The 26,709-nt window shown below is 43.3% G+C and overlaps 1 protein-coding gene and 1 long non-coding RNA gene across 2 annotated transcripts in view; one reads left to right on the forward strand and one right to left on the reverse strand.

Moving 5' to 3' along the window:
• The first annotated feature begins 11,392 nt into the window (after window positions 1–11,392).
• LOC149353266 (uncharacterized) lies at window positions 11,393–14,189 on the forward strand. The gene is made up of 3 exons (XR_016289575.1): window positions 11,393–11,456; window positions 11,643–11,705; window positions 14,065–14,189. It is a non-coding gene; the product is annotated as an uncharacterized LOC149353266 (long non-coding RNA).
• A 4,523-nt stretch (window positions 14,190–18,712) lies between these two features.
• The window catches only part of LOC149353267 (aldo-keto reductase family 1 member B1-like), a 40,193-nt gene continuing 32,196 nt past the window's right edge, over window positions 18,713–26,709 (reverse strand). The window contains exons 8-11 of the mRNA XM_089577306.1: window positions 26,415–26,496; window positions 23,960–24,043; window positions 20,872–20,954; window positions 18,713–19,327 (exon numbers count right to left, since the gene is read on the reverse strand). Coding sequence (XP_089433432.1) covers window positions 19,285–19,327; window positions 20,872–20,954; window positions 23,960–24,043; window positions 26,415–26,496 — 292 coding nt within the window. The 3' untranslated portion in view covers window positions 18,713–19,284. The remainder of the gene's footprint in view (window positions 19,328–20,871; window positions 20,955–23,959; window positions 24,044–26,414; window positions 26,497–26,709) is intronic.

A 26,709-nucleotide genomic window follows, 5' to 3' on the forward strand; every position in this document is an offset into this window, starting at 1 on the left:
GCGTTTCCGGGAGCTGAGGGATGGGGAACAAGGCTTCAGCGATCTTTGGTTGGCCTCTCCACTTACCACGCAAGGTGTAATGATGCTCTGCTACGGGACGGCTTCGTTTTTATCTTTCATAACCATGTCATTTAGCAGATCGTCCACGCCCAGTGCACCAACGCATGGGGGCGGCGGACCGCTGGTTCTGTGTTTCCTTGCCTCCGACGGCTGCGTGCACTATCAGAGAGCCAGTAAGGTATATCTCCGGTGTAGAGCGCGGATGAACTACAAATTTACACTTACAATTTGCAAATTTCATAACGTACAAAATTTCTCGCTAAAAAGAAAAAGTCCTCCGATTTACTTTTTGCAGTAATTGTCGTCGAATGGTTCTGTGCAGCGTACTGCCTTTAATATCTTACTTCGACCATGCCACTATGCAACTGACGGCTAAATGTGCCACAAAAGCAATTTTTTCAAAGTTTAGAATTCGTTTTCTGATGTTGCTTATACTCCTTGCGCCCCAAAGCATTTTTATCTGCTTCTTTGAGTTCTTCACAATGTGAGAACATAGTTGCAATGACTTCGGTGAGAACACAAAAATAATTGTAGAATTCAAAGAACCATGTTTTTATACTCTTTTGGGTGTTTAATTTTCGGGGTAAAATAAAGAAAATTGGTTGCAAGTCAATATTTGTACAAACACAATGTATTTTATTAATATGTAAAAATAAATTTCTTATATTAGCCATTGTTACCATTTCCGAACTTAACATGGCGGCGATAAAAATGTATTGCCAAAAGCCAGCCGGAACCATAGCGCTTGTATGTGTGTTTCGTCTCTCTTGTCCATGTCTTTGTTTGCGCTATAAGATTTCTACTTCAAGGTTACCCCAGTAGTAACTTGTACCATAATTTTTTAAAAGAAATTTAAGATGACCGAGCGCAAAGTCTGGGTCATTTGGCGCGGTATGACCCCCTCCATACTCGACACAGTGTGCATGCGCAAGTCGCTCACGTACCCGTTAAATTAAGCAGCATCTCACACTTTCTTTGCAGCTCTAGCTGGCTGGCTGTCGTTTAGCATTCACTCTTTCGTGTTAAGCAAACTTCTCATATTATCTTGTTTTACCGGTATTTCGATCAATTTGTTTTGATGCAGAACTCCATATATGGTAGATTCATTTAGGTAGAGATTTATTTCGAGTCGAGCCGACGTTTCGGACAGGGCCTGTCCTTTCTCGGGACTTTAATATATATATATATATATATATATATATATATATATATATATATATATATATATATATATATGTATATATATATGTATGTATATATATATATATATATATATATATATATATATATATATATATATATATATATATATATATATATATATATATATATATATATATATATATATATATATATATACCTCTGCATTTGCCGTATTCTGTACTGACTGCTTAACCTCACTCCCATATGTGCCACTTCCGGATGCGCAGAATACCAACAAGCGCCCTCTGCAAGCCTCCACGACAGAGTGGAGGGTCAGCCAGCAGCCGGAGTCCGCAGAGCTGCGACGTCGCTCTCGCGTGCGCCAGCGCTGTTGACGCCTTTGGCACCTCCCCTAGTCTGAAAATAGCGGCTGTCAAAAGCAAATTGACGCAACGCCGCGCGGCGGCCTCCTTTCGTTAATCCACGGGACCCAGGAACTCGCAAACTTGATTTGTATCCCGTTTCTTTCGCGTGGTTCCGGTCTCCCGCGTTTCGCCTGTCTCGAGCACTAACCCAACGCTGTCAGTGTCGCTGTTTTTCTTTTATTTTCGCATTTACCCTCTCGTCTTTGCAATTCTTGGTCTCTGTCGCTCGTACGAAATCGACAGCACCGTGAACGGCGAAAGAACGCTCCTTGAGCGACGGCTCCGCTCGCTGACCGTTATAACCGCTCGTACTTGTGCCGATGACACAATCCCATAACGCGTTGAGGTCAGTGATGCCAAAAGGGGAAGACATTTCTGAGAAGTCTGGAATAGGTCAGGTGACTGAGCGCGCAGTTTTTTGAAGGCTTTTTCTGTTCACTCAGAAAATGTTGCGTCCTTGTACACGGTAAGCGGAGGACTACGTTTCACATTGTTTGTGGACATAGCCTCGTGCTTGCGAAGAATCGCTTACTTCCGTTGACACGGGCTCACGCTGAGCTGCATTAAGCGTGCTCATGGCGGTATAAGCAGTGAGGCAGGTTTACTCATGGTCCTTAACAAGCCCAGAATGACTATATAGGTCACAAGCTAATATTTAACGACAGGTTTAACAGAACTTGCCGAGGGGCTAGATGGTTCATAGTTTCAGGAAGCATTATAGCGCATACGGAAGACAAACAAGATAAGAAAAACACGGACAGGCGCTTGGCAGGTGGTACACTGTAGGAGCTGGGCGTGTGTCGGTCTACATTATAAGTGCATATATATATATATACAGAGTGTCCCAGCTAACTTGGACCAAGATTTATAAAAAAACTAAGCGTTCTTCAGAACTGAAATCGCGTGGATGTTATTGAGGTTTATCTAAAGTTACAGTACCATTTTTTCGCTCCTCCTATGTGAATAATTAGTCGAGATAAATAAATTAACTTTTGAAATATAGCGTGAAACGTTCAGGCGTCAATAGGAAGGTTGTGGAGCTCCGCAAACATCGTCCAACCGAGGCACTTCCAACGAGATAGACCTAGCGTGGCCATTTTTATTTGGGAAAAACGAAAGCCCGCGGAGTTTAAAATATACCACGCGACAGCGCGCTCTGTGCGCTCGGATGCGCCGCGATTACAGCGCTCTCATCCGTGCTTCGTTAGAAACATCACCCGATTCGGGCCTTTCGTGCTGCCCAAGACAGGGTTTCGCGATGTGCGTGGTTCCAAGATAAGCGCCAGTGGGTACGGGCGGCAATGGAAAGAAAGCGCGGCTCCTGTTTTTCAGCGTAATTCACACGACGTTATCAGGCTTGTTATATGCGTCTTTGCTTGTTGGGATCTTGCTCCCAAATTCAAACTCATGAGAATGTCATCGTTCTTCCGCATGCATTCTGCTAACGTGAGAGCGCAGTTTTTGCCCTCAGAAACGGGACCCGCGCTTTCTTTCAACTCCCGCCCGAACCCACTGGCGCTTATCTTGGAACCAAGCACATCGCGAAGCCCTGTCTTGGGCAGCACGAAAGGCCCGAAGCGAGTGATGTTTGTAACGAAGCACGGATGAGAGCGCTGTAATCGCGGCGCATCCGGGCGCACGGAGCGCTCTGTCACGTGGTATTTTTTAAACTCCGCGGGCTTTCGTTTTTCCCGAATAAAAACGGCCACGCTAAGTCTATCTCGTTGGAAGTGCCTGGGTTGGACGATATTTGTGGAGCTCCACAACTTTCCTATTGATGCCTGAACGTTTCAAGCTATATTTAAACAGTTAATGTATTTATCTCGACTAATTATTCAAATAAGAGAACCGAAAAAATGGTACTGTAACTTTAGATAAACCTGAACAACATCCACGCGATTTCAGTTCTGAAAAACGCTTAGTTTTTTTATAAACCTTGGTCCAAGTTAGCTGGGACACCCTGTATATATATATATATATATTCACACATTTATTTTGCCTCACGACATGGGCGAAGGTAGCACTTACGACGCTTGGGCTCGAGAACGAGCGTCAGCGTAGGACGGGCAAATGTTCCTCCGATATGAAAGGGAACAAGCAGGTTACACAAAATAACGAATTTGTTGATTATTTCTGTGCTAACACTGACACTGACCTTTCAATTATTACACGCCAAGGGGAACGCTAGTCAGAAAACAGGAGAAAGTACATTTTTCACATGTAATCAACGACTAATCATTAATTGAAAGCGTAAACTTAGTTCACAGTCATATCGGATGGATTTGTACTGCATGTGCGCGCCATACACAGTAAATGTCACGCGAAGTCGCGACATAATCTATACAGCGCACGCAAGCAGCCCAACTCTTGCTGGTTTTAGCGCAATACGCGGCATAGCATAAACGCTGTCAATTTTTTTTTTTGCGTTGGTACTTGGCGCAGTTTCATGTCAACCGGGTATGAGCGCGTACGCAGCAGCAGGAAAGCGTTTTAAGCATGATATACTTTTAGCTCCCTTTATATAGGCAAATAAGGTGGAATGTTGCCTGTTTCCGCAACGAAGCTGAAGCCGAAAATGAGGGCGAACCTGACGCTGAACATGACAGCGAACTTGTCCGAAATATACCGTCCGAGAGTTACCCAGAAGAAAACAACTTCAGCCCGGAGTGAGATTCGTACCAGCGACGGCACAAGCAGAGAAATTTGGTTTCTCGATGCCTTAGACCACTCGGTCATCGCCACAGCTTTTTTTTTTATTATCTATATTGGGTGGAAGAATGAAGACCTCATCGACCGCCCTCCCGCGTCACTAAACTGGGTCGCATTCTGCTATCCCATCAGACATTCTCACGCCATCACTCAGGGAGAGACACACATAAGTCATGAAAAGACAGCCAGTCAGGAAGTTTTTCTTGCGCAGCATATACCTCGTACACCTAAGCGCACTGTTCTCTGCAGGGAGACTTCGTTGATCTTGGCAGTTCTGCGTGTCGGTCCATCATGCGACGTGCGATCGGCCACCGCCATAGCCTTTCGCACTGCGTGTTCTGACTGGTAGCAACTCGCGCTCTGATTGGATATCCTCATATCCATTCGGTCTGCGCCACGATTGTTTTCGAACTCCGCTGGACAGAAATATTTGATTTGTGGAAAGGAAAGGCGGAGTAACTGTCTCGCTTCCAAGTGGACACTTCAACCGCACAGTGAAGGAAGGATGAAGTGAAAGAAAAGAGAGGAAAAGGCACCGTAGTGGAATGCTCCGGATTTTGACGGCTATTTTGCGTTTCGCCTCCATGTAAACGCGGCGGCCGCGGTCTTGATCCCGCGTCCTTGGGCTCGGCAGCCGAGCGCTCTAGAGATCTGCGGCGGCTGCCGCTGAAGAACGGGCGACCTTATGAACGCAACGGGAGATGAACGCGTTGCTCAGTACGAAAAAGAGAAGCGGTTTTAATACGCTGTTATTAACGATTATAGTCGGCACTGATGGAGTGAGTAAGAAGCTTAGCGCATTAAAACAATACTTTTGTTCGACTTGCCTCCTTTTAGGCTGTGCTTGGGAAAAACTACTACAACAAAACGAGAGCTGCTTCTGCACCATTTCAATGAAATGTTAATCACGATATGTTCGTGGCGGTTTTTAGCTCCATGGTGGATAGTTATTTAGAAAACGCGCCCTAAAAAAGACCAAAAATGACAAAAATGATATATTAGAGGCTCAATAGCTTCCCGTCTAACTGACAAAACGCACGTATATTTGGCACATTTGTGGGACGTGCTTGTCTGCAAAATTTCTTTCAGCTTCACTTCGTAGTTTCGTTGTTCAAAGTTGACCGTCATCGCGAAAACGCGACCCACGGAGGTCTGGTACTCCCACGGTGGTCTGCAGGGTACTCAGTGACCGGACCTCCGTGGGTCGCGTTTTCGCGATCTGCTTCTGCGCCGGTGAGGTATACCTTCGCCTGCGCAGATGGCCCCGACTGGAGCGCACCTGCCACTGCGCAGAAGCAGCTGGGTCCCTGCGCAAGCGGATCACGGTAGCGGAACGCGGATCGTTCTATGCTAAATTTCTTTATTAGATAACTTTAGCACAGCGCGTACCGCGAGGTGCCACTGCGCATGCGTATATCGCCATGAGGGCGCCAGATGGCACCACGTTCCCGTCAACAGGCCGCAAGGCTGCCACGTCGGGACCAATCAGCGCGTGCACAGTGGCAGGGCACGGTATACGCGGTAAGCGGCAGTGGTACGCGCTGTGCTAAAATTATTAACTGGAACTCTAGCTTGCAGTGGTGCTCATCGCTAGCACCTGCTTGGCAGTTATGGATACAGGGTCATCTCCGGAGATCCTTATAAACACGGCCGGTGTGTGTGAGAGACATATGTGAGGCGTGTGTGCGCAGGCATCACTACGAATCGAACTATTGACTGAAATTCTTGCCTGCAGTGTGCAAATTGCTAGCACCTGCTCGGCAGTCGTTTCCGAAAACAGGGTCGTTTCCGAAAATATTTGTAAACACGGCCGATGTGCGAGATACTCCAGCAGTTTTAAAGCAACATCATTCTAACCTCGATGACGGCCAGTCAGTATACGAATGACCTGCTACGTTTTAATTACTCAACAAATTATACACTAATTAATTTGCATTGCACAATTCAGCAGGTTACGCTAACTGCAAGCTTATATATAGCCTGCAATTAGTAAGAACCATAGACGTTTTCAGAGTTCCCAGAAATTAAAAAAAGCTGTGCGAGCAGTTGGCGCAGCTTGAATTTTCGCTCAGTAAACGCGTGCAACCGCAAACGAGCGAAAAGAGACGGACAGCTCCCTATAGAGGACCGTCCCTGGAGGTTCCTGTGCTAGTGGCTTGCGACATTTTAATCTGACTGAGGTCATCTGGGCATAGATCTCTGTCCACAACTACCACCAGTAGGCTTGCATGCATTTGAAGCTCGCTGAAACTGTTGCGAGCTTCACAGTCGAGCTTGAGCTGCCTCCGTTCCTTCTTTGGAAGTCTTGCGCAGAGGCTGGAGGCTGGAAACATGTCTTGACAGAGGCTGTCAAGACATGTTTCGAGCGCCGACGCGCGTCTTTTTTCCTCCAGTATGGGTGCCTCGATCCAATATTTGTCATGCGCCAAGCCTGACTGTTTTTGTTTTCTTCGGCGATTACGAGGGCAGTTTTGATGTGTAATACGCCGAAGTCAAGGTCAGGGCCACGACGGCGCTCAAGTTCTCTTGAAGCATGCTGTTCGCAGGCTTGAGTGGTGGGCGACCAAGCAGTGCGGTCGTACAGGGCGCCATAGCGAAATAGGCCACCAATCTGCCTTACAGGTGCGCGTGCTTGCTTACGCCACCCCCTCTATCCCCCACCCTCTCCCTTTGTGCTTGACACATTTGCGGAACTTTTTGAGGCGCCCGAGTGCTGTGCGATGCCACTTCACGTTAAATATCTCTATGTGGCCGAAATTACTCCGGAGTCCTCCACTACCTCTTTCTTCTTTCACTCCCCCTTCCTAGGGTCCTTCCCTCAAGGCGCGGTTGAGGTGTCCACGGAGCAGTGAGACAGTTACTGGGACATTTTCTTTCCTCAAGAACAGCTATTTTTTTTAAGTGATGAAGACGAACTCGTGGCCTTAAGCGCTTCAAAATTTGAAGTCACACCTACGATGGCTGTGTTAGGCGTGGAAAGTATATCGCGAACGCTGTTTCCTGGTAGTTTGTACACAGGCCGAAACACTAAAGCACCCTGGCCGCAGACAAGTCACTAATTTCAGAATCAAAGCGACACGATCGGAACATGAGAGATGGCACTATCTCTCTTTTTCATTCACCCTCCCAAACTCCTACGGGCATGCTCCTTGGCAAGATATATTTATTTATTTTACTCTCAGGATACAGACTACATTACAGAGGGAATGGCAATGCATAGCAATATAAAAAATAAAAAAGGTATGGGGAAAAATAACGACCCTCTGCATATTCACCTCCACAGGTGAAGCGAAAACGAACTTTCACTTTACAAGCCAAGCATCGTAAGATGCCGATTTTTTTTACAGTGCATTGACGGACGTAGTTAACAGAGCAAGCTTTCCTTGGCTAAGTGAAACGACCAGTGAGGCACGAAACACAGCGCCCTAGAAACATTACGAACCAGAAAACGCCATCGTACTGCGCATACATGCATTTTAGAGCCAGTGACACTTGCCAGTTGAGCGAAGTTATCTTGTGCATTTTTGAACTTCTAGTGACAAAAATTAGATATATACAGGTGAACACAGTCATGTTGCTAATACCTTTTATTAAAAAAGCCACATAAGTCCGCACTGCCGTTTTTGTGCAAACATTATGCAAATGCATTCTGTAAAAACACACATGAAATTTCTCAAGAAGGCGCATTTCCGAGCCCTATTCATATGTTGCGCTAATATCCCCCAGTTACATGACATTCACTGGGTTCATGAGAAGCAGCAGGATTCAATAAACTACATTACCAGTCCATTATTAGCCTTGTCCGTATTGTTAAGTTTATATCCATTATTATGTTAAAATTTTATGTCCCAAACTGTTGTTTAAACATGGACTCAGGATCGTTGGCGAGATGTTTATACACAACATTGGTGCTATGTATGACCATAAACATTACTGCGATGCAATCCTTAAACATCATGATCGCGTAGTCTTTGTCAAAAATATACAGCCCAAAGGGTCTGCTTCCAAGCCGTGCAACGGGGCTCTTTAGCACATATGACAGTCGTAAGCTTGGGAGGGCTCAGGACTTAAAGGACTGTAGACACCAAATTCAATTGCGTACTTTCTTCCAAATGATGCCGGTTTCATCAACCGAACGATGGCTGTGACTTGATGTTTAGGTCACGTGACGGACGAAAAAAAAAACGGCTATATAAACGCAGATACAGTTTTAACTCGCTACAGCACATAAAACAGCCTGCTTCAATAGCTAGAATTACAACATACGACGTATTAACAGTTTGTGAGATTAGGGTCCCCGAGTATGCAAGAGGAGCCACGCTGCATGGCCCAACCCACGAAACACAGAACGTCTTAGAAACGTCCTGAAACAGCTCGAAATGGCTTCACATGTCTTGCGCTAGAATGAAACGTCTCATATACGTCGACGGCAAGATGTCTTTTGGAAACTTCTTTAAAACGTCTGTTTAAGACGTCCGCGCTTTCTGAAACGTCTAACTTAAGACTATGTTACGAAGACGGGCCAATACGTTCAGGGGATTGGCAGAAAGCTGCCACCATTGATTAAACATGATATAGATCATGGCAAGCGTTTTTAAGCTTCACGTTTTATTCCAAACCATGAATGAAACATGCAAGTGTGGCACATAAACTGTTAGATTTCAGTGCCCTACACCAATATTAGCACCTTTTTAAGAGCAGGCGCACCGGTGCAAAGTCCGCGCTTTGTGCTCAAACTCTGAAAGCGCATTTTGTCATATGCAGTCCGAAATCACGTTTGTCACGGTCCACATCGAGTGCAACTAGCCCACCACTTGTAAAGCTGCACTAAAGTTACACGAATCATGAAATTTGTTTCCTGTTGCGAACGCCTCTTCGTTCGGCCTCGGCTGGCCACGAGCAAGGAATGTTGCCGTCGCGCCAACGCCGCTATCGCCGCTTTCTTCCATGCTGTCTTCGCCATGTTGGAGCAGTCTGCTCGCGGTACTCGCGGCTCGCGCGCCTTCTTCCCTCGCATACTCTCGCTACAGAGGCTAGACTAGCCTCTGTACTCTCGCCACGGCTGGTCTCGAGAGCGGCGCGCGCCTTCGCCTGCCTTCGCGTCCTGAACGCCTCAGCTTGCTGCTTGGTGTCGCTCCGCTCGGTCGCGATACAGTCTACAGTCTACGTAAATTTAACTGTTTCAAGCAAAAATAAGCCTTTTTGCAACTTGTAAATGCTTAGCGTCACATAAAAGTATGAGATGCAATTTGTGATCATTTTTTTACTGCTGCTTTGTTTCTTTTGCATTTTTGGAATGTAGTACTTCGTCTGGCCATTCGGCGTTGCGGTCGCTAGCGGTTCCTTGCTACGCGCGCGAAGTGGACGCTCGCATCGTTTTGCTGCCTCCTTTGTCTCGTGCTTGTGGGCGCTTCACACTGCTGTTTGCAGTTTTCTCGCGATGTCTTTTACTACCAGGACTGCGCTGAAAGGTGCACCTCGTTTTCAGCAAAAGTAAGTCACCTTCCATTTCTCTCGTGTGTTGAAAGCGTCACCCTTACTGCGGCTAATTTGCCAATGCGCCTCATTCAACCGTCGGCTGTGCGGCCCAACGTCCGTAGACAGTTTTGCGTCCCTCCTTTGGTTTGAAAATCGCAAAGCTCTCTCAGCCAGTGTTTTCATACCAAAGTGTAACGTTCAATGTTCGAAAATAGGGCATTTCCAATCGTTTGAGTTCTCGTTCAGTGGGTACCGCTATGTTGCTCTTGCATTATCCTCTATGAGATGCTTTCTTACGAAAGTCGTTCATAAATTGGAACCATAGAAAAATCAAGTGTCATCATTTGTGACATAGCTTCAAAGCGACCATTCTTTGTTTAAACACGCGTAGGAAAGGCGCGAATTTTTTTGTACACATTGAAGTGTGCTCGATTGCATCCCGGTAGGAATTTTATTGTTGCAAACCACTCTGTTCTGTCCTTGCGAATGTTCGTATTCAACTTAATTTGATGACTACCAGTGATACTCGGGTTAAGAAGGCGTTGGTTATAATTATAACGGCGGAATAGAATGTGCAGTGCCCATTATCATGAAGTCATCATGAAACCCGTCGTGGTGGCTGTGTGGCTGTGCGTTCGTTTGCCGTTCGCAAGCTATCTGACGCCGACCGCGGCGGCCGCACGTCGTTAAAGTCGAAATACAAAGACGCCTGTGTGCTGTCTTAAGTAAGCGCACGTTAGAGAACCCCTATTCGTCCAAACTAATCTGTAGCCCTCCACTACGGCGACCCTCGTTGCCCTCGTTGAGTTCACGAAGTGATCATGTGGCGGAAATTGTATTGGTTTCATGAAATTCAGTGACTGCATGCATAATATATTGTCGATGGCTTGTTTTATTCCAGGTTTGCATGAAAATATGGAATAATACTTTGTCAGTTAACTATGATTACCTGATTTCTGTTTATTTGAGCAGGGCTACCCTGAGCTATTTCATTTGCTGTTTGCACTTGTATATGCTTTGAAGATTATGGAATTGTTCTGTTTTGCCTTAGGTCTGCAGTTGGTTGTGAACTTAGAGAAAAAATAATGGAGTTGAGGGAACCGTGAAAATCCAGATGCATTACCGCATAGACTTGTTGGACCTGTCAAGCGTTTGTTTCACTATGATTAATAGCTACGACACTAAGGAAACCTACTCGGTGGTACTGCTCTGTATGTGTGCTGGCCGTTTGACAATGTAAGGAAGTAGCCCCTTGGCAGGCAGGCCTCCTTGAATTTTTTCGTAAGCCATTGCAGTGTGCACAGCTGGTGTTGTCGATGGATTCACCCTGTTCATTTCTTTTTAGAGTGGTTTCCAGAGAACCTCCTGGCCTGCTCAACTTCTAAAGTTTCGGTAAGCACTTTTCACAGCTGACAGTGTTTTCCCCCTTCACTTCACGCTTTCTTGTATAGGTGCCGGCAGTTAGCAAAAATTTATTTCACGAATTCTGTTGTTTGCATGACCTGACCTTTTGGTTTTGTCATTGCAGTGTGCACATCTGGTGTTGTCGATGAATTCACCCTGTACATTTCTTTTTAGGTAGAAGTTGTTCAACAGTGGTTTCCAGAGAACCTCCTGGCCTGCTCAACTTCTAAAGTTTCGGTAAGCACTTTTCACAGCTGACAGTGTTTTCCCCCTTCATTTCATGCTTTCTTGTATAGGTGCCGGCAGTTAGCAAAAATTTATTTCACGAATTCTGTTGTTTGCTCGACCTTACCTTTTGGTTTTGTCATTGCAGTGTGCACATCTGGTGTTGTCGATGAATTCACCCTGTACATTTCTTTTTAGGTAGAAGTTGTTCAACAGTGGTTTCCAGAGAACCTCCTGGCCTGCTCAACTTCTAAAGTTTCGGTAAGCACTTTTCACAGCTGACAGTGTTTTCCCCCTTCATTTCATGCTTTCTTGTATAGGTGCCGGCAGTTAGCAAAAATTTATTTCACGAATTCTGTTGTTTGCTTGACCTGACCTTTTGGTTTTGTTAGACCTGCTACAGTTTGCCAAATGAGGAAGGGCTTTAGTTAATTTCAAGGAAGGAATGGAAAAGAGAGAAGGCGGTAATGGCCTCCCCCCTGGGCCAGATTGAAAACTGTGCCTATGTGGACCTGTCTGAATGAATTCCTGCATGAGCACAGGTATGCATGCCAGCAGATTATGAACACTGGAAACTTTACATTGTTCGAGTGTTTTAGACAGTAATAACTGGAATACTGAAGGGAAAATAGCAGTGTCATTATAATGGCTCAACTAAGAGAAGTCAAATATGTAAGCCTTTCAGAAATAACAGTGGTTTATAAAACGAGGGCATTTTGACTGATCTCATCCAAGTTTCAAAAGTAAAGCAAAATTTCCGTTATTTTATTCTTTCACTCTACTTACAGCAGCACGCATAAGAATCATAAATGGAACACAGTATACAGTGTTCCATGGTATGAGAAGTAGTGCAAAACGGGACAAGGGACAGAGAGAATTTCACGTGTTAACTTATCCCAGTGTCTGGCCACGATCGAGCCCTTGTCCAAAAATTGGACACAACCACACTCCTTACAGTGCAAAACCAGATTAATACCATCAAAAGTTTTCAAGTTGATTTTGTGTTCACGAAGCCTCTCATTCAAGCAACGACCAGATTGACCAACATACCGCTTGCCACAGGAGAGTGGGATGTCAAACAATGCCTTCAGTCCATTTCACGAATTTTTTCCTGTGATTAATGGTGCACTGCAGCTTTTGGGGACGTTTATCGGCGGGCAAAGTTTTTTTGGATAGCGCACCTATATTTTAGGGGCTGAAAAACATTCGCTTTGTCCCAATTTTCTTTAGATTTTGGGTCTGGCAATGAATGTAGGGAATGACAATTCTGCCTTTCTTTCTTTCTGAAGGTACAGACGGTAGTTGATCTTCCTGGTGCTTCTTCAGTATGCCTTCAGGGACAAAAACACAGATATCAGCTGGGTAGCCTGCTTCACTGAACCTTGCGAGTTGTTCGTGAAAGCTCTGGCGGATGAGGTGGGGGCATGACTTTTCCAGTTCATTTTTCAAACAAATTAATAATGCCTCATTTTACAAGTTTAGAATGTTCAGAAGTGTAAGGGTGTGTAGGCTGAAGGTAGGTTATTTCAGTCGTTACTGAAATAACCTATATTCAGCCTGCACTCCCCTACACTGCTGCACATTCTAAACACGTAAAACGTCATTATTTTGTTTCAAAAATGCCCTGCAAAAGTCATGCCCCCATCTCATCAGCCAGAGCTGTCACGAACAACTCTCAAGGTTCAGTGAAGCAGGCTACCCAGCTGATATCTGTGTTTTTGTCCCTGAAGGCATACTGAAGAAGCACCAGGAAGATCAACTACCGTCTGTACCTTCAGAAAGAAAGAAAGGCAGAATTGTCATTCCCTACAATCATTGCCAGACCCAAAATCTCAAGAAAATTGGGACAAAGCGAATGTTTTTCAGCGCCTAAAAAAATGGGTGCGCTATCCAAAAAAACTTTGCCCGCCGATAAACGTCCCCCAAAGCTGCAGTGCACCATTAATCACAGGAAAAAATTCGTGAAATGGACTCAAGGCATTGTTTATGACATCCCACTCTCCTGTGGCAAGCGGTATGTTGGTCAATCTGGTCGTTGCTTGAATGAGAGGCTTCGTGAACACAAAATCAACTTGAAAATTTTGATGGTAGTAATCTGGTTTTGCACTGTAAGGAGTGTGGTTGTGTGGAATTTTTGGATAAGTGCTCGATCGTGGCCAGACACCGGATTCAGTGAACATATGAAATTATTGAAGTAGCGTGTATCGCTGGTTTGGAAGATAAATGTGTCGGCAAACCATCTATCTCCCTGTCCAAAAGAGAACTGGCCTTAAACAATCGCTGAGGTGTCCGTAGTTCCTCGTTCACCTGATTTTCATTTTTCTCCGGGCGCATGCGCCTGTTTGCCCTCACGGTTCACGTTCGTCTTGGTCGCCTGGGCTCTGTCAGTCGGAAGTTAGCGCCTGTGTTGTGTGCGTCTTTCTCTGTCCCTTGTCCCGTTTTGCGCTACCTCTCATACCATGGATCACCGTTACCGACTCGCCCAAGTTTCTACCTTTGTGAATGATATACAGTTATTAGTTGCTGGCTGTCTTGTGTATTTTTCGTCTGCTTACGTGCACTTAAGTGAGAAAAAAATATTGAGTGCTGAAAATTGACATTAATTTTTCTGTTCACCCAGTAACCATGGCCTTTTTTATGCCCGCTGTGGAGTGCGACTGCAAACATCTGTGTTGGAGTCATCATGGGATACGGCCTGGTGCCTACCATGTATATGGCAGACAGCTGTCAACTGTTCCTGCCATGTGGCACTTTTTGTTCTCTTGAGGTATTTGTTATGTGTTTTGATTCAACGTGTCACTTTTTTTTAATCCTAAGATGCAGGTATGTATTACTGAGGCAATAAAATGTTTGATTCTTGGATTGAAGCCATTTCGTGCTCTTTTTTTGCGCTCAGAACAGATCCTGCATTAAGAACAAACTACATTGGCTCTTTTTTTTCTTTAGTCTGAATTTTACTTGTAGTTCTACTATGAATGAATTTAATTAGCACAGTTTGCCTGCCCAAAGCTTTCATCTTGCAGTAAGCATTGCAAGACTCAGATTTACACAATTTACTTATATTTACGCAGCAGCCAAAGTTAAAGGTGCTTTACGAAGAGCTCATCTTGATGTCTCACGAGCAATAAGAGCTCAATTTAAGAGAAGGTACAGATCTCTTGCACGCTTGGGAGAAAAATTGTGTATTGAGGGTGTATGAGAAAACTTGTTGCTGTGCTCTCTTGTCCTTCTTGCTCTCGCATTTGGCCAGTTGTCTACAGATTAAAGGGGTGTTTGCATTTAGCAGAAGTCTAGCTACCAGGCAGTCAATACATGAAATGATGCAGCAGTTTCTTTTGCACTCTTGATATGAAAAATTTTCTTGCAAAAGAAACTGCTGCATTATCCCTGCATTATCCATGAATTAATTACCTGGTACCTAGACTTCTGCTGAAGAAAATATACTTTTAGTCTGCAGACAACAAGCCAAATGTCAGACAAGAGACAGCAAAGCAACAAGTTTTCGCACACCCTCAATGCACATTTTGTATCCCAAGCATGGAAGATGTTTGTACTTTCTTCAGTTCTTATTGCTTGTGAGGCGTCAAGGACGGGCTCTTCGTAAAGTGCCTTTCATTGAACAGCATTACATTAGCCCCGATACAAAACACCTAAAATACATCTATATACAGCTAGGTAAGACCTCTATTAGCCAACTACTAGCATCGGATAGCAAAGCTACAGAAGAGCTAAAACACCTCTTTACAGCTAAACAAGGTATCAGCTAGAAGTCTACAAGATGTCAACAAAAACCTCTTGTAGCCGACAGATAGCGTTGCATTAGCCTAGGCTACAGGAGGTCTTCAAGACTTTGGACGGCTATATAAAATCTTGGCTATGCTTCTATAAGACGTCAAAACATCTTGGTGTAGATGACTTATAGATTTCTACAAGCACTTTTTGTGTTTCGTGGGAAGAGGGAACCTCTACGTCTGTATACTTTTGACAAAGACTGTACCTCAGCCATAAACCAACGAACCAACCAGCAACGTTACAGTAACATCACGTTATGTTGCTCAACGTTGCATGGCAGTTGTTACAGGCAACACTGAGGCAACATTCTGCGTTACTTGGGCAATTTGGTTGCGTGTATTCAACAACGTATGCACAGATATTTTCTCTTTACTTTTGACCTCTATGTAAACGGTAATGACGAGAGATGTGGCTTTTAGCCCGGGCACCCTATCATGGTGGCGCACCTAGAGAACCATTTTACACCGATTTTTTGAAGTTGTAACGTTTTGTTTTCCTTTAAACTCTATACACTTGTATTCGAGGCTACTCTATTTGATATGCACCTAATTATTGCAATGCGTATTTGCTTTCTAACCAAAAATTTGATACGCACACACTCGACCCTAATTAGAAGTGAATATATCTGCTTGCAGCTTGCAGTTCTTAATTCAATTTTTTTCCTGGTTGGTACTAAATGGCTTCTAAGCATGCAAAGGGGGTGTGGCATTCTTTGGCATCATCATAATAAAAAATCTGCTGGCGCATTTGGTACAATAGATTGGCAGTATGTTGGAAAAGCCTTAAAGCAGCAAATAAAACCGCTCTGATCACTTACAAATGAAGCGCACTGCACAAAATAGAACGTGAACAGCAAAACGAAACATGCGCGAGCACGCGCTGTCATGGGCCTCTGAGACGAAGTCTCGCAGTCCGAACTTACATCCGACCATTCCATGTGGTTGTCTAACTCACCACTACTGTTCACAAAACAAAAAAGGGGAGTGTTAGGTCTAGCCTTCCAGGAGCGCGCGGCGCAAATGACGCCATGATCGCCGACCGGCAAGCTACGTGCGGTCAGTTTCATTGTTTACGTCGCCGCCTCGCGTTACAAAACAAAAAAAATCTGAAACCAAAAATATGGTGTTATAGCAGCTAACTCGATGGCGCAGCTTGTCCAAGAGCGCCAACTTTAATTTTTGGCGACAGGTTCAAAACGTCGGTCATATAATTACTGACGACATAAGGCGCGGAATGGGGACGTGGCCTTCCTTGACGTTCATCATAATCGAAAATCTGCTGGCGCATTTGGCAAAATATCTTGGCAGTATGTTTCAAAGACCCTAAAGCACCAATTAAAACCACTATTATCATTTAAGAACGAAGCGCACTACATAAAATACAACGTGAACGGTAAAACGAAACACATGCGAGCACGCGCTGATGTCCCGGTACTCGGAGACAAAGTCCCGCAATCGAGACTGAAATGCGACCATTCCACGTGGCTGTCTAACTCATTACTACGGCCCTAAAAAAAAAAGAGCACAAGAACTGACAAAAGCGCTCAGTGTAGCCTTTCGCCTTTGAGAGTGCGCGGCGAAACGGACGCAAAGATCAGCCACCGCTGGACTACGTCGGGTCAGTTTTATTTTTGGCAAGGGATCCTGCCACACGCGTGGCAGCAGCAATCTTACCCCCCCCCCCCCCCCCCCCCCAACGTCGCTGGTGCCACGCGCGTGGCCGGATCCCTTGCCTTTATTTTTCAAGTCGCTTTATTGCGTCAGAATGCAAAAGCGAAACTGAAACCATAGAAATGTTTTTATAGATGGAAACTAGATGGCGAAGCCTGTCCAAGAGCGTCGTCTTGAATTTTTGGCGGCAGGTTCAAAACGAAGGTCATATATGGCAAATGGCCTATGCCGCGGTAAGGGAAGATTTAAAGGGAGACCTTGCATGTCTTGTGTGGATCGCGTGGTCTAGTATGCCTAGTGATTAATACTAATTAGTGTAATTAGACAGGTGCTGATTAAGAAATTTGCAAATAACTGTTAACGCTGTCGCGTACCCTTAGGACGGAGCTCAAATAAAAAAATAGAAACTTTTTTGAGGAAAGGAAATGGCGCAGTAATGTCTCCCATTTCGGTGGACACCCGAACCGTGCCGTAAGGTAAGGGAAGAAGCTGAGAGTGAAAGAAGAAGGAAGTGCCGTAGAGGAGGTCTCCGGAATAATTTCGACCACCTGGGGACTGACACAGCCCATGGGCGCCATCGCGTTTTGCCTCCATCCAAATGTGGCAGCCCCCTAATTTTTTTCTCTGTTCAATGTAGTCGACTGTACACTGCAACTCTTCAACCGACCCCCACACTATGCACTCCTATTTTCATGCAAAAGACAAGTCAATGGAGGCATTCAATTTCAGCAATTCTTGTGCCACTTGAGTGTTCAATTGAAATGGACTTAAGGCCACAAGCATACTATCTATTAATAAGAGCTTTCACCACTGCTATCAGCGAGACAGAGAAGGTAAATGTTTCTGCTACTGAAATAAAATATGAGATATATTCTGGAGTGGCAGTTCTGTTCAGCGCTAATGAATAATAATGTTCCTTGTGGACCCCTTACAAATCATAACAGAAAAGTAGCTGACAATGTTCTGTGTGTTGTAGATCTGCACTACCAGATGTGTGCAACTTTCATAAGGTTAGATCAATAGATCAAGAACCTTTTATAGAAGACCGGAAATCGATCTAGTACAATGCCCAGCACTAAACTTAAGCCACTAGTATGTACACAACCACTCAGTACATTCCTGCACATGTGCAATGGCAGCAAGTATGTACCATGCACAATGATGGAGATTGATTTATTGTCTTACTTCTCTTTGTAGACACAGGATAACCTAGACCAGAGCAGTGTATGACCATGCGGCCTGCTGATCCCTCAAAGTAGCGCTGCACGCATACAATGATGTGTTCTATATCAAAAACATTATTTTCGAATTACTATATATACACCTGGCATAAAATGGGGATTCAATATTTGTACGTTTCTGTTAATATAAGTGGAGATTTCTAAGTGAATGAGTATTTTGTAACTGACAGAATTTTGCGTGCTAAAGCAGCACTGTCGGGTACGAGGCAAGCTATCATGGAGGGCTCCGGGTTCTTTTCGGCCACGTGAGTCTTTGATGCACACAGAAATCTCAGATCATGAGCATCGTAGCATTTGACCTAATTAAATTAATATTTTCAAAAATTACACCATCAGGTATATTCTTTATGGTCTCCTACAAAACTGAAACTGCAAATATCCCGTACATTCATGGCTGAAACATTTATTGTTTAACAACCAATACACTGTGTATGTACGAAACGTATCATTTTCCATCACAGTTATCCAGTACATGCTTTACTTTCTTTCACCAAAGCTCAAGTTGTAAGAGAAAGCTTGTAGGTTTCATCACTGCTTCAGAGTGATAAAAAATGAATGGCCCATATGAGCTTGGTATACTAGTTTATTTTATTATGACAAGTGAGCACCTGCTTTGTGTGGCTTAAAAAGGCAGTGGCTAAAGCAGCGTACAAGTGATTTTCAGCTCACAAATCCTGTAGCAACTTGCAGGAGCAGCACTCTTTTGGAAATATGTTTGCATGCCCAGAATTCGCTAATGCAAAGTAGACTGCAACTGCCAACTGGCAGTGCAACTGGCAATGTCTGCTAACAGGCAATATATGAGACCTCCAATAAAAAAATCGTATTCATTATTGCTACTTACCAGGACAAAGCAAACTTGATGAATGCAAAAAGTTGGCAGTGCAGTTATTCTTATTACAATATCCCTGATGTGGAAGAGAAAGTGCAGGTTTGTTTCTAACTAGATTCACAAAAAGAAAGGGTGAAAGCAGCTGCTGCCGTCATTGTCTTAACCACCTTGAGAACAATGTCCGTGCTTTTTCAGTGCTATAAGCATTTGTGTGAAGGGCAAGTACGCTAAAATTATCTGCAAAACATGAAGCAGCGCAGTGTACTTGATGTGGCAGTATGAAGAAGAGTGCAAGAGCTGCCAGTTTATGCTGCATCATGGAAAGGGTAGTATTTGTGCTTCAGTGACCTGAAAAAGTGAAACCAATGCGAAAACATATTACTCTGGGACACTTAAAAAGGAGAAAAGCAGCAGTGGTGGCAAGAAACACATATTGCACAAGAATTTTCCAGGGTTTTTCCAGGGTCCTGCTTACTTAAAATGGTTTAATATTATAGATTTAGCCACTACATCAAAATGAGACTATATACTGGTAAATATGATTTACCCAAAAATGAAGACCGTGAAGCTTTCCATTTGACATTTTGTTATGCTGGTACCAGAAATGGCAAATCAGTTTAAATGCCTTAAAATCCAAGCATGTACCATGTGCTTTCGCAGGAAATGAACTAATACTGTTAATAAACATGTCTTGGGCACTGCATCAGTTCTAATGAGAGTTTATTTAACGAGTCTAGGAGCACTATTTTCCTCAGGTTCAATGTGGAACAAGCATCTTAAAATACACAACAATGAAAGTGTGTCAACACTTGAGATCAAAAAGTGATTTAAAATAGTCCCTCAAGACCTTAAAAAATACTATACATCAATAAATATTATCCAGTCCTTCAATGTCCAGCAGCAGTGTGGGAACCTGACATGATGCCAATGGACAAGCTAGAGATAAAAAAAAAATTCCCGATTTGTCATTAGAGGTGCACTGAAGAGGAATATGAACTCGTCTTTTTACAACGGGAATTCGACCTACACGTTTCGAGCATAATTAGAAACTTCGAATTATTGTCCTGTGTGGCCGGTTTCTATAATTTCCATTTGCATACCACGATACTTTTTCCGGTTTCAACCTTCTTTGGTTTCAACTTTCTTTAGTTGAAACCGAATTTCAAAATCTGAATTCAGCATGGTTTTGCAGTTTTTTTTTGGTTTAAAGTGAAAAGTGCAACCCCTCCTACAATATCCAAAAAGAGCGTCATCATAAAATACACGATTTTTCATTAAATTTTGTCTATATACAATTTACTCATGGAACTTATTGCCCTAGCATAGTCATTCCAGCAGCTGAAAACTCAATTCCAGAAGCACTATTGGATTATGTAGTTTTTATAAAAAACATAACCTTTGCTGTCCACTTCCACCCAGTGTGGTACACTGAGTCACGCTGAACTTTTGATTTCATTTACTCCCGTTGACTGCAGCTTTCATTTTGGAGCACATCTATTATTTTCACAACTCGTTTTGCATTCCTGCCTGCGTTGCTACATTTCATTTAGTTTTCTACATGATTAACTTGGAGCACTTTTAATACAAAAACCAATATTCCAACTTAGACGTATTTTTTCATCTTTTGTATTACACTCTCTCTAATTATGCATTGAAGGTGCATTTAGTGACAAGAATAAAAACTACATGAATACAGTAGCAACCAGCTTTAAAAATTGTCTGGAAAGTGAAGCATGACAGCAAAGCTTAGTCTTGTCTAGACTGCTCGTTTACTCTCACATAATTCAACAAAACTCCTGCCGAGTCCAAAAACTGGTCCACAACTGTCGCAATAATCCAATCAAAGCAGGGTCACTGACTGCTCTGCCTCAATGACATATGTTTTTTCTTACCAGGGCACAGTAACAAATCTGAAGTTTCTGTTGAAGCCATCTATGGTCTTCATCTCTTCAGGGGAAAGATTGAAGTCAAAGATCTATGCAGAAAAAAAGGGGCGTAAGGAATTGAGGTCTCATTTCAATGCATAACACAGCAGTAAGATGCACAAACTGCTGAAAATATTCTGGTGTTCACTTACCCAACCATATTAGATACACTCATCTCATGTTACTTCAAGTCCCTGAACCCATGAATTTACATTTGAAGCGTCAAGAATTTGACTAGGTGCCATCAAAATCTTTGATATTATACCAGCTGATATTAAATGATACTTAAAAAACAATTTTTAAAGCTCTCTCTCCTTGCAGCTACAGCTGAAATTATGTGTGCCGAAAATATTTATTTCAACTAGTGACAAAAGAAATACAATTAGCAGCTTACAGCTGGTACTAAACTTTAAGATATTATGACTACCGTATAATCTGATGTAAGGGCTGCACCCGTGTATGAGTCACACTCCGTTTTGGACTAGATAATTGTGAAAAAATGTGGCTATAGTTTTTTTTTTAAATTCGTGCATGGGCTACACCTTCAAAATTCACTCCTGAATTTAAAAAAATGTTCGCCCTTACACAAGTTTATACAGTATATTTAAAAACTCCCAAACAATCCACATTGAATGCAGCCATGTTCAAAAGCCAGTATTAAAAATTTGTTATCGCCGCTAGAATCTGAGAAGTTGGTAGGTCGGAAATTAGCAAGTATTACGATTTCGTCCATTTTGTGCACTTGCTGTCCACTGTCCACTTGATGTCCCAGGGATAACAAACAAATTTTTTATATGATGTACTGTATTTACCCGTGTAATTTGCACCCTTGCATAATTTGCATGCCTTTAATTTATTATTCAGGCTTTTTCAAATAAAACTTTCATTTGCACAATTTACACGCCCTGCTCACCAGACCAGCAGCATGCACGTGGGTGCGCGCATGATAGGCTTGGGAAGATCGGCGTGGACATATTGCTGAGTGCAGCTGCAAAAAGTGTGTGTGGCGTGGGGCTAAATTGTGCGCTGTGTACCTGGTTCACTCACGCCGGCGGTCGTTTTCCCGGATGCAAAGTTGTGAGAGCAAACTTCCGGTAATCTGCAGTACGCGCTGGAATCCAAAACTACTGAACTGTTTGCTGCTCAGTTTGCTGCTATTCAGCCAGGCCACACGCGAGGGTGCTGTGTTATCACTTTTTATCTCCATTTGCCTCCGACTGCTGGCTTTGCGATTGTATCATTGCGAGTTTTTTGCTTTGAGCTTTGCACGCGCCATCATGCGTGGGGAGGGGGGGGGGGGGGGAGGAGGCTACATAACGTTAGGCAGGGTGGAAGGGGGTATGTGTCTCATATTTGGAATCAACTTTTTTTTTGGGGGGGGGGGGGGGGGCAGCGAGGGGTGCGGGTTGGGGGTTGACATATAGGTGGCAATATACTGTATATATCGTGTGTTATGATCTTTGTAGAGTTCTTTTAAGATGTGTTCGCGAAACCTCTGCATAATTTGCAATTTGCACAGGCTTTATTTTAGGCCTCAATGTGATGAAAAGAAAATGGCTGCAAATTATGTGAGTAAATACAGTATTTAACGAATGTTCTACTATTTTTGCCCAACACTTATAGAAAAATTAGAGATGATCAGTTAGTTGTTGAATGCTGGCCAGAAGTCACATATTTGGACCCCTTTTTCTTCATGCACCTTCCTTACAGTGGCACCAAGCATTTTGATAGGTAAGAGCACTGGCTACTAAGAACATGTTGACATACAATGTTGCATGCAAGCTCTATGCAGTAATGAGTAAGCAGCATGCAAACGGCATGTTGAACACTCACGACGCTGTGCATTAAAGAGTTGACTGGAAGACAAAGTGATAGACTGATTTATTAGCATATTTTTTACTCAAAATTGCCACTCAAGATGTACTCTCAGCAAAAAATGAAATGCAAACAAGAAAACTGAAATTCCAACACAAACAATATTAGCTTTTGGAGAAGAAATACAAGCGAGGTTAATTAATGCTTCTAAAAGAGAGTCTTCATGCTTTCAAAGCAAATTTGACCTGCACTAGTCTTCAGCTTCCCCCTTCTAAAATCTTCTCATTTTGCTGTTTCTGTTTTGATCACAGTTCATTTGTTGCTGATAGTAAAAGGACCGTCAGAGCTGCAAAAGTGTAATTTATTAAAGGACCCGGTGCAAAAATCCAGGATCAGCTTCCTTACACTGCTAAACCCCTTCATAAAGGCGGCACAGCCTGCACTGGGGCGCAAAAATTAGGTGCAGCGCTCGCGATTTCTGGAACCAGAATAAAGACGTATGTCCTTACTGCACGTCTTTGCCATGCTTTTCTGCTGCGATTAAGCACAGGGATGAAGCACAGCTTTTCCAGGTCACTGTTTGGTAGATGCAACGCACCTTCTGCGCATTGCAGTTGCAAAGAAGTGAAGTGCAACTGTGTCAAGACACTGCTCGGCAGGTATGTGCGAGACAAAACACTTGCGACAGAAGTCTCCGGGGCTTCACCAACTTGCCCTTAGGATGGACTGCGCCAGCATAGTAAAGGGGTTTTGCAGAGTTTCACAAAGGATCTAAGAGGACTGGTATGCAGCCTGGCGTTGAAAGGTACAGTCAGCACCATTGTGTGCAATTAATTTGCAGTGCACCTATCAATTTAGGCTGTGAAGGAAGGGTCTAAAAAAAAAATGTAGCTTTTTCATGGCTCTCATGGAATCCGTAAACTTCAGTGATGGTGTACACATTACTTCAGTCATCAGTAAAGTTATTCGTCTACAAAATTTCGTCTCCAAAGAAGTCCGACCGCCGCGGCTGGGATCAAACCCGCGTCTTTCGGGTCAGCAGCCGAGTGCCATAACCACTGAGCCACCGCAGCGGCAAGGAGTACTTGTACTTTTTTTTACACATTATACAGCAAATGTCATAGCAAGAAGATATGTGACTACTGGCCAGAAATCTACAATTTAGCTATTTACTCATCTGTTCTCATCAAGAAAGGTTTTGTTCAGCTAGCTAGAAAGGCAAGTTGTCGATGAAACATACATCAATGTTTGATATGATCCTTTCTTTTGTGACACTCTTTGGAATCACAACGACTCCTCGGTCAACTTGATAGCGCAGAAGAACCTGGTGAAAAAAAGAAAAGAAAAAAGCCATCTCAGCAGTGCGCTTTTATCACATGGTTGCATTGCCTTTGTAACTGCAATGCTTCACTCTTTTCCCACTAAAGTTCATTTATTCACAAAAGCAGCCACCAACAATAGCAACTCAGTGCATTTGCTAGTTAAACTATTCTGAACACTTAACTGCCTACGGTGACAATATGTAGAGCACAACACCAAAAAATTTACAGGTCATACTTGAACCCATTCCGCATAAGCATCAACTCTTTACCCTGCCTATTCTCTAATATCCCGTTTTACAAATGCAGTACTGGCTTCTATTCTCTGCATATCGAACTTCCTCCGAGAAGAATTTTTAAAACTGGAAAATTGTAAGATATTGGAAATATACCGAAACTGATGGTCCTTTCTTCTGATATGTAATAAAACCTTTCTTTTAAAGTGTTTCCATCGATCGTATTGAACAGTTAAGTTTGTCATAGAAAACCAATGGGAATGCTTTTGGTGATAGCAAAAACATTAATAGAAAAAAAAGCTGCCAGAGTGCCATCTGGTTATCTGCTAATATATTGAGTATTATAGTGAAATCTTACATTATATGAAAAAATTGCAATCGTAAACGGTTTCCCGCTCAAAAATGCTTTTGTCCAGTTATTGAGTATGGCATCTTGAGATCATGTTCAACTACACATATGAAATGCTTGAAGACTGCATTTTTTAAATGAGCTGCATTGGAGAACACGTTGTGAAGCCCATACTCAGTTCGCCGTTATAGTAGGCTGCCCTGTGTGGGCTGTTTTAGAAGTCAATAAAGAAGGAACATATATGCTTCAGAAAAACAATTAATAGTCAGCACCTTGACCACACTATGATGAGTAGTCGTGAAGAATACCCCCTGAGAATGCGTGCAAGTTAAGATATAAGGAAAAGGTGGGTAAAAGGTAAACGAATAATGATGCAAACAATGCACACATTCGGCAAAGTTTACAACTCAATGCCAGCTACTGACCAGCTGCAGTGGTATGCTTCAGCTGTCACTGTTTCTTGACTCAGCTGGTCAATATGCTGCTAGCCCATAATTCTGCTAATTCTTCTAGCCTGTCTATTGCAGGCATTAGCTCAAGTGTCATATGTGCCACACTGAAGCAAAAGCTAGCTTCAATGAAAAATTGAGAGTCTGTTCTTCACAAGTGATATTTCTTTTCTTAGAAAAGATTTCACTGCTTCCTAACAGAGCATATCAAGTACATGATTCATTGAAAGCTGCAATAGGATGTTTCTAGCTAGAAGTCTGCTAACACTGAAGAACACAGAAAAGGATACATGACTGCATCCCCATCCAGTCTAGAACAACACCACACAGGAAACAGAACCACAGAGCACAGAAGGATGTTCTCAAGATGGAACAGAATAACCTTAAGAAAATTCTGCATTTCTTGCCTGAACACTGAAATATTTCAAGCATAATCCAGGCAGCTAGCCTCAAGCCCTGTGAAGATTCCTGAGCTCTTACCAGCAGAAACAATAATGTTACCACAGCACCTATCCGCGGCTAGTCTGTACTATTTGACATTAGTTTTATACATAAAGGTGTTAAAATTTCTGAATTAGAAAAAATTCGCGAAACTTTTTTCCAAGCCTGCATCATTTTTTTACAAGATTTGTTTAAGTCTCATGCCTTTTGTTGATTTCCATTTACTTTGACCGAAATGGGCAATATACATATGAAACAAATGTAGCAGAGAAGAGGTAGAGGAAGCTGCGAGATGGAACTAAACATGGTGTTCTCATAACATTCACTCGGCTCCATTTCACATACATTTTCTCATGGTCAAATAACCATCTTATGCTTTGCCCCTTTTCGCATTTCATTGACTTCACAGCAATTAGAATAACAAAAGCACGCGCAGAGTTTTCGTCCTGTGTAGGCAGCTAAGGAAGGACAACTACAGCTGTACTCCACCACATGGCCTGCATGCATGTGGGCTCCCAGACCCATAGCCACCTTGACCACTTGACCAGAGATGACACATTCTTCACAGCTCTCACACTCTAGCCCACATGTCCCTTCATGGCTCAGGCCGATCTAAATAACATCTTCATTGGGCAGCGAGAAATGTAGCCCTTTTTGGTTACGACATACTAAAGTGCTGATGCCATTTACACTGTAAAAAGTCCCTTGTTTTAAGGGAAATCCCCCAACATAGAGAAGAAAAGCTGTACAGCTTTCCTTTGTAGCCGTTATGCTGCACTTGGGTGGATGCTAATGAGTAATTACTTCCTTACTAAAAGTGCCTCACAAAGACAATGCTGTGAAAAAAGGAATTGCACGTTGGCATGTCAGCAAAAGAAGGCTATTTTGAGTCTTGTATAACCTGAGCTGCTGTCTTCCCATGTGCCTCAGCAATGGACTTGATAGCAGGGTCTTCCAAAAGAACTGGTTCATCAGGTTTTGCCCTGCAAGCAAACGTGAACAGAAAGATTTGTAAATTGTGACGTTTTAACGCCCCAAAGTGACACATGGGCTATGAGAGATGTCGTACTGGAGGGCTCCAGATTAATTTAGACTGCCTGGGGGTTTTTAATGTGTGCTCACATCACACAGCCTACAAGTGTTTTTGTATTTCATCTCCATCAAAATACAGCCGTCACATCTGGGATTGAACCTGC

Source organism: Amblyomma mixtum, chromosome 3 (genome assembly GCF_055824585.1).
Source record: "Amblyomma mixtum isolate Tamu chromosome 3, ASM5582458v1, whole genome shotgun sequence".
In the NCBI taxonomy this organism is placed as follows: Eukaryota; Metazoa; Arthropoda; class Arachnida; order Ixodida; family Ixodidae; genus Amblyomma; species Amblyomma mixtum.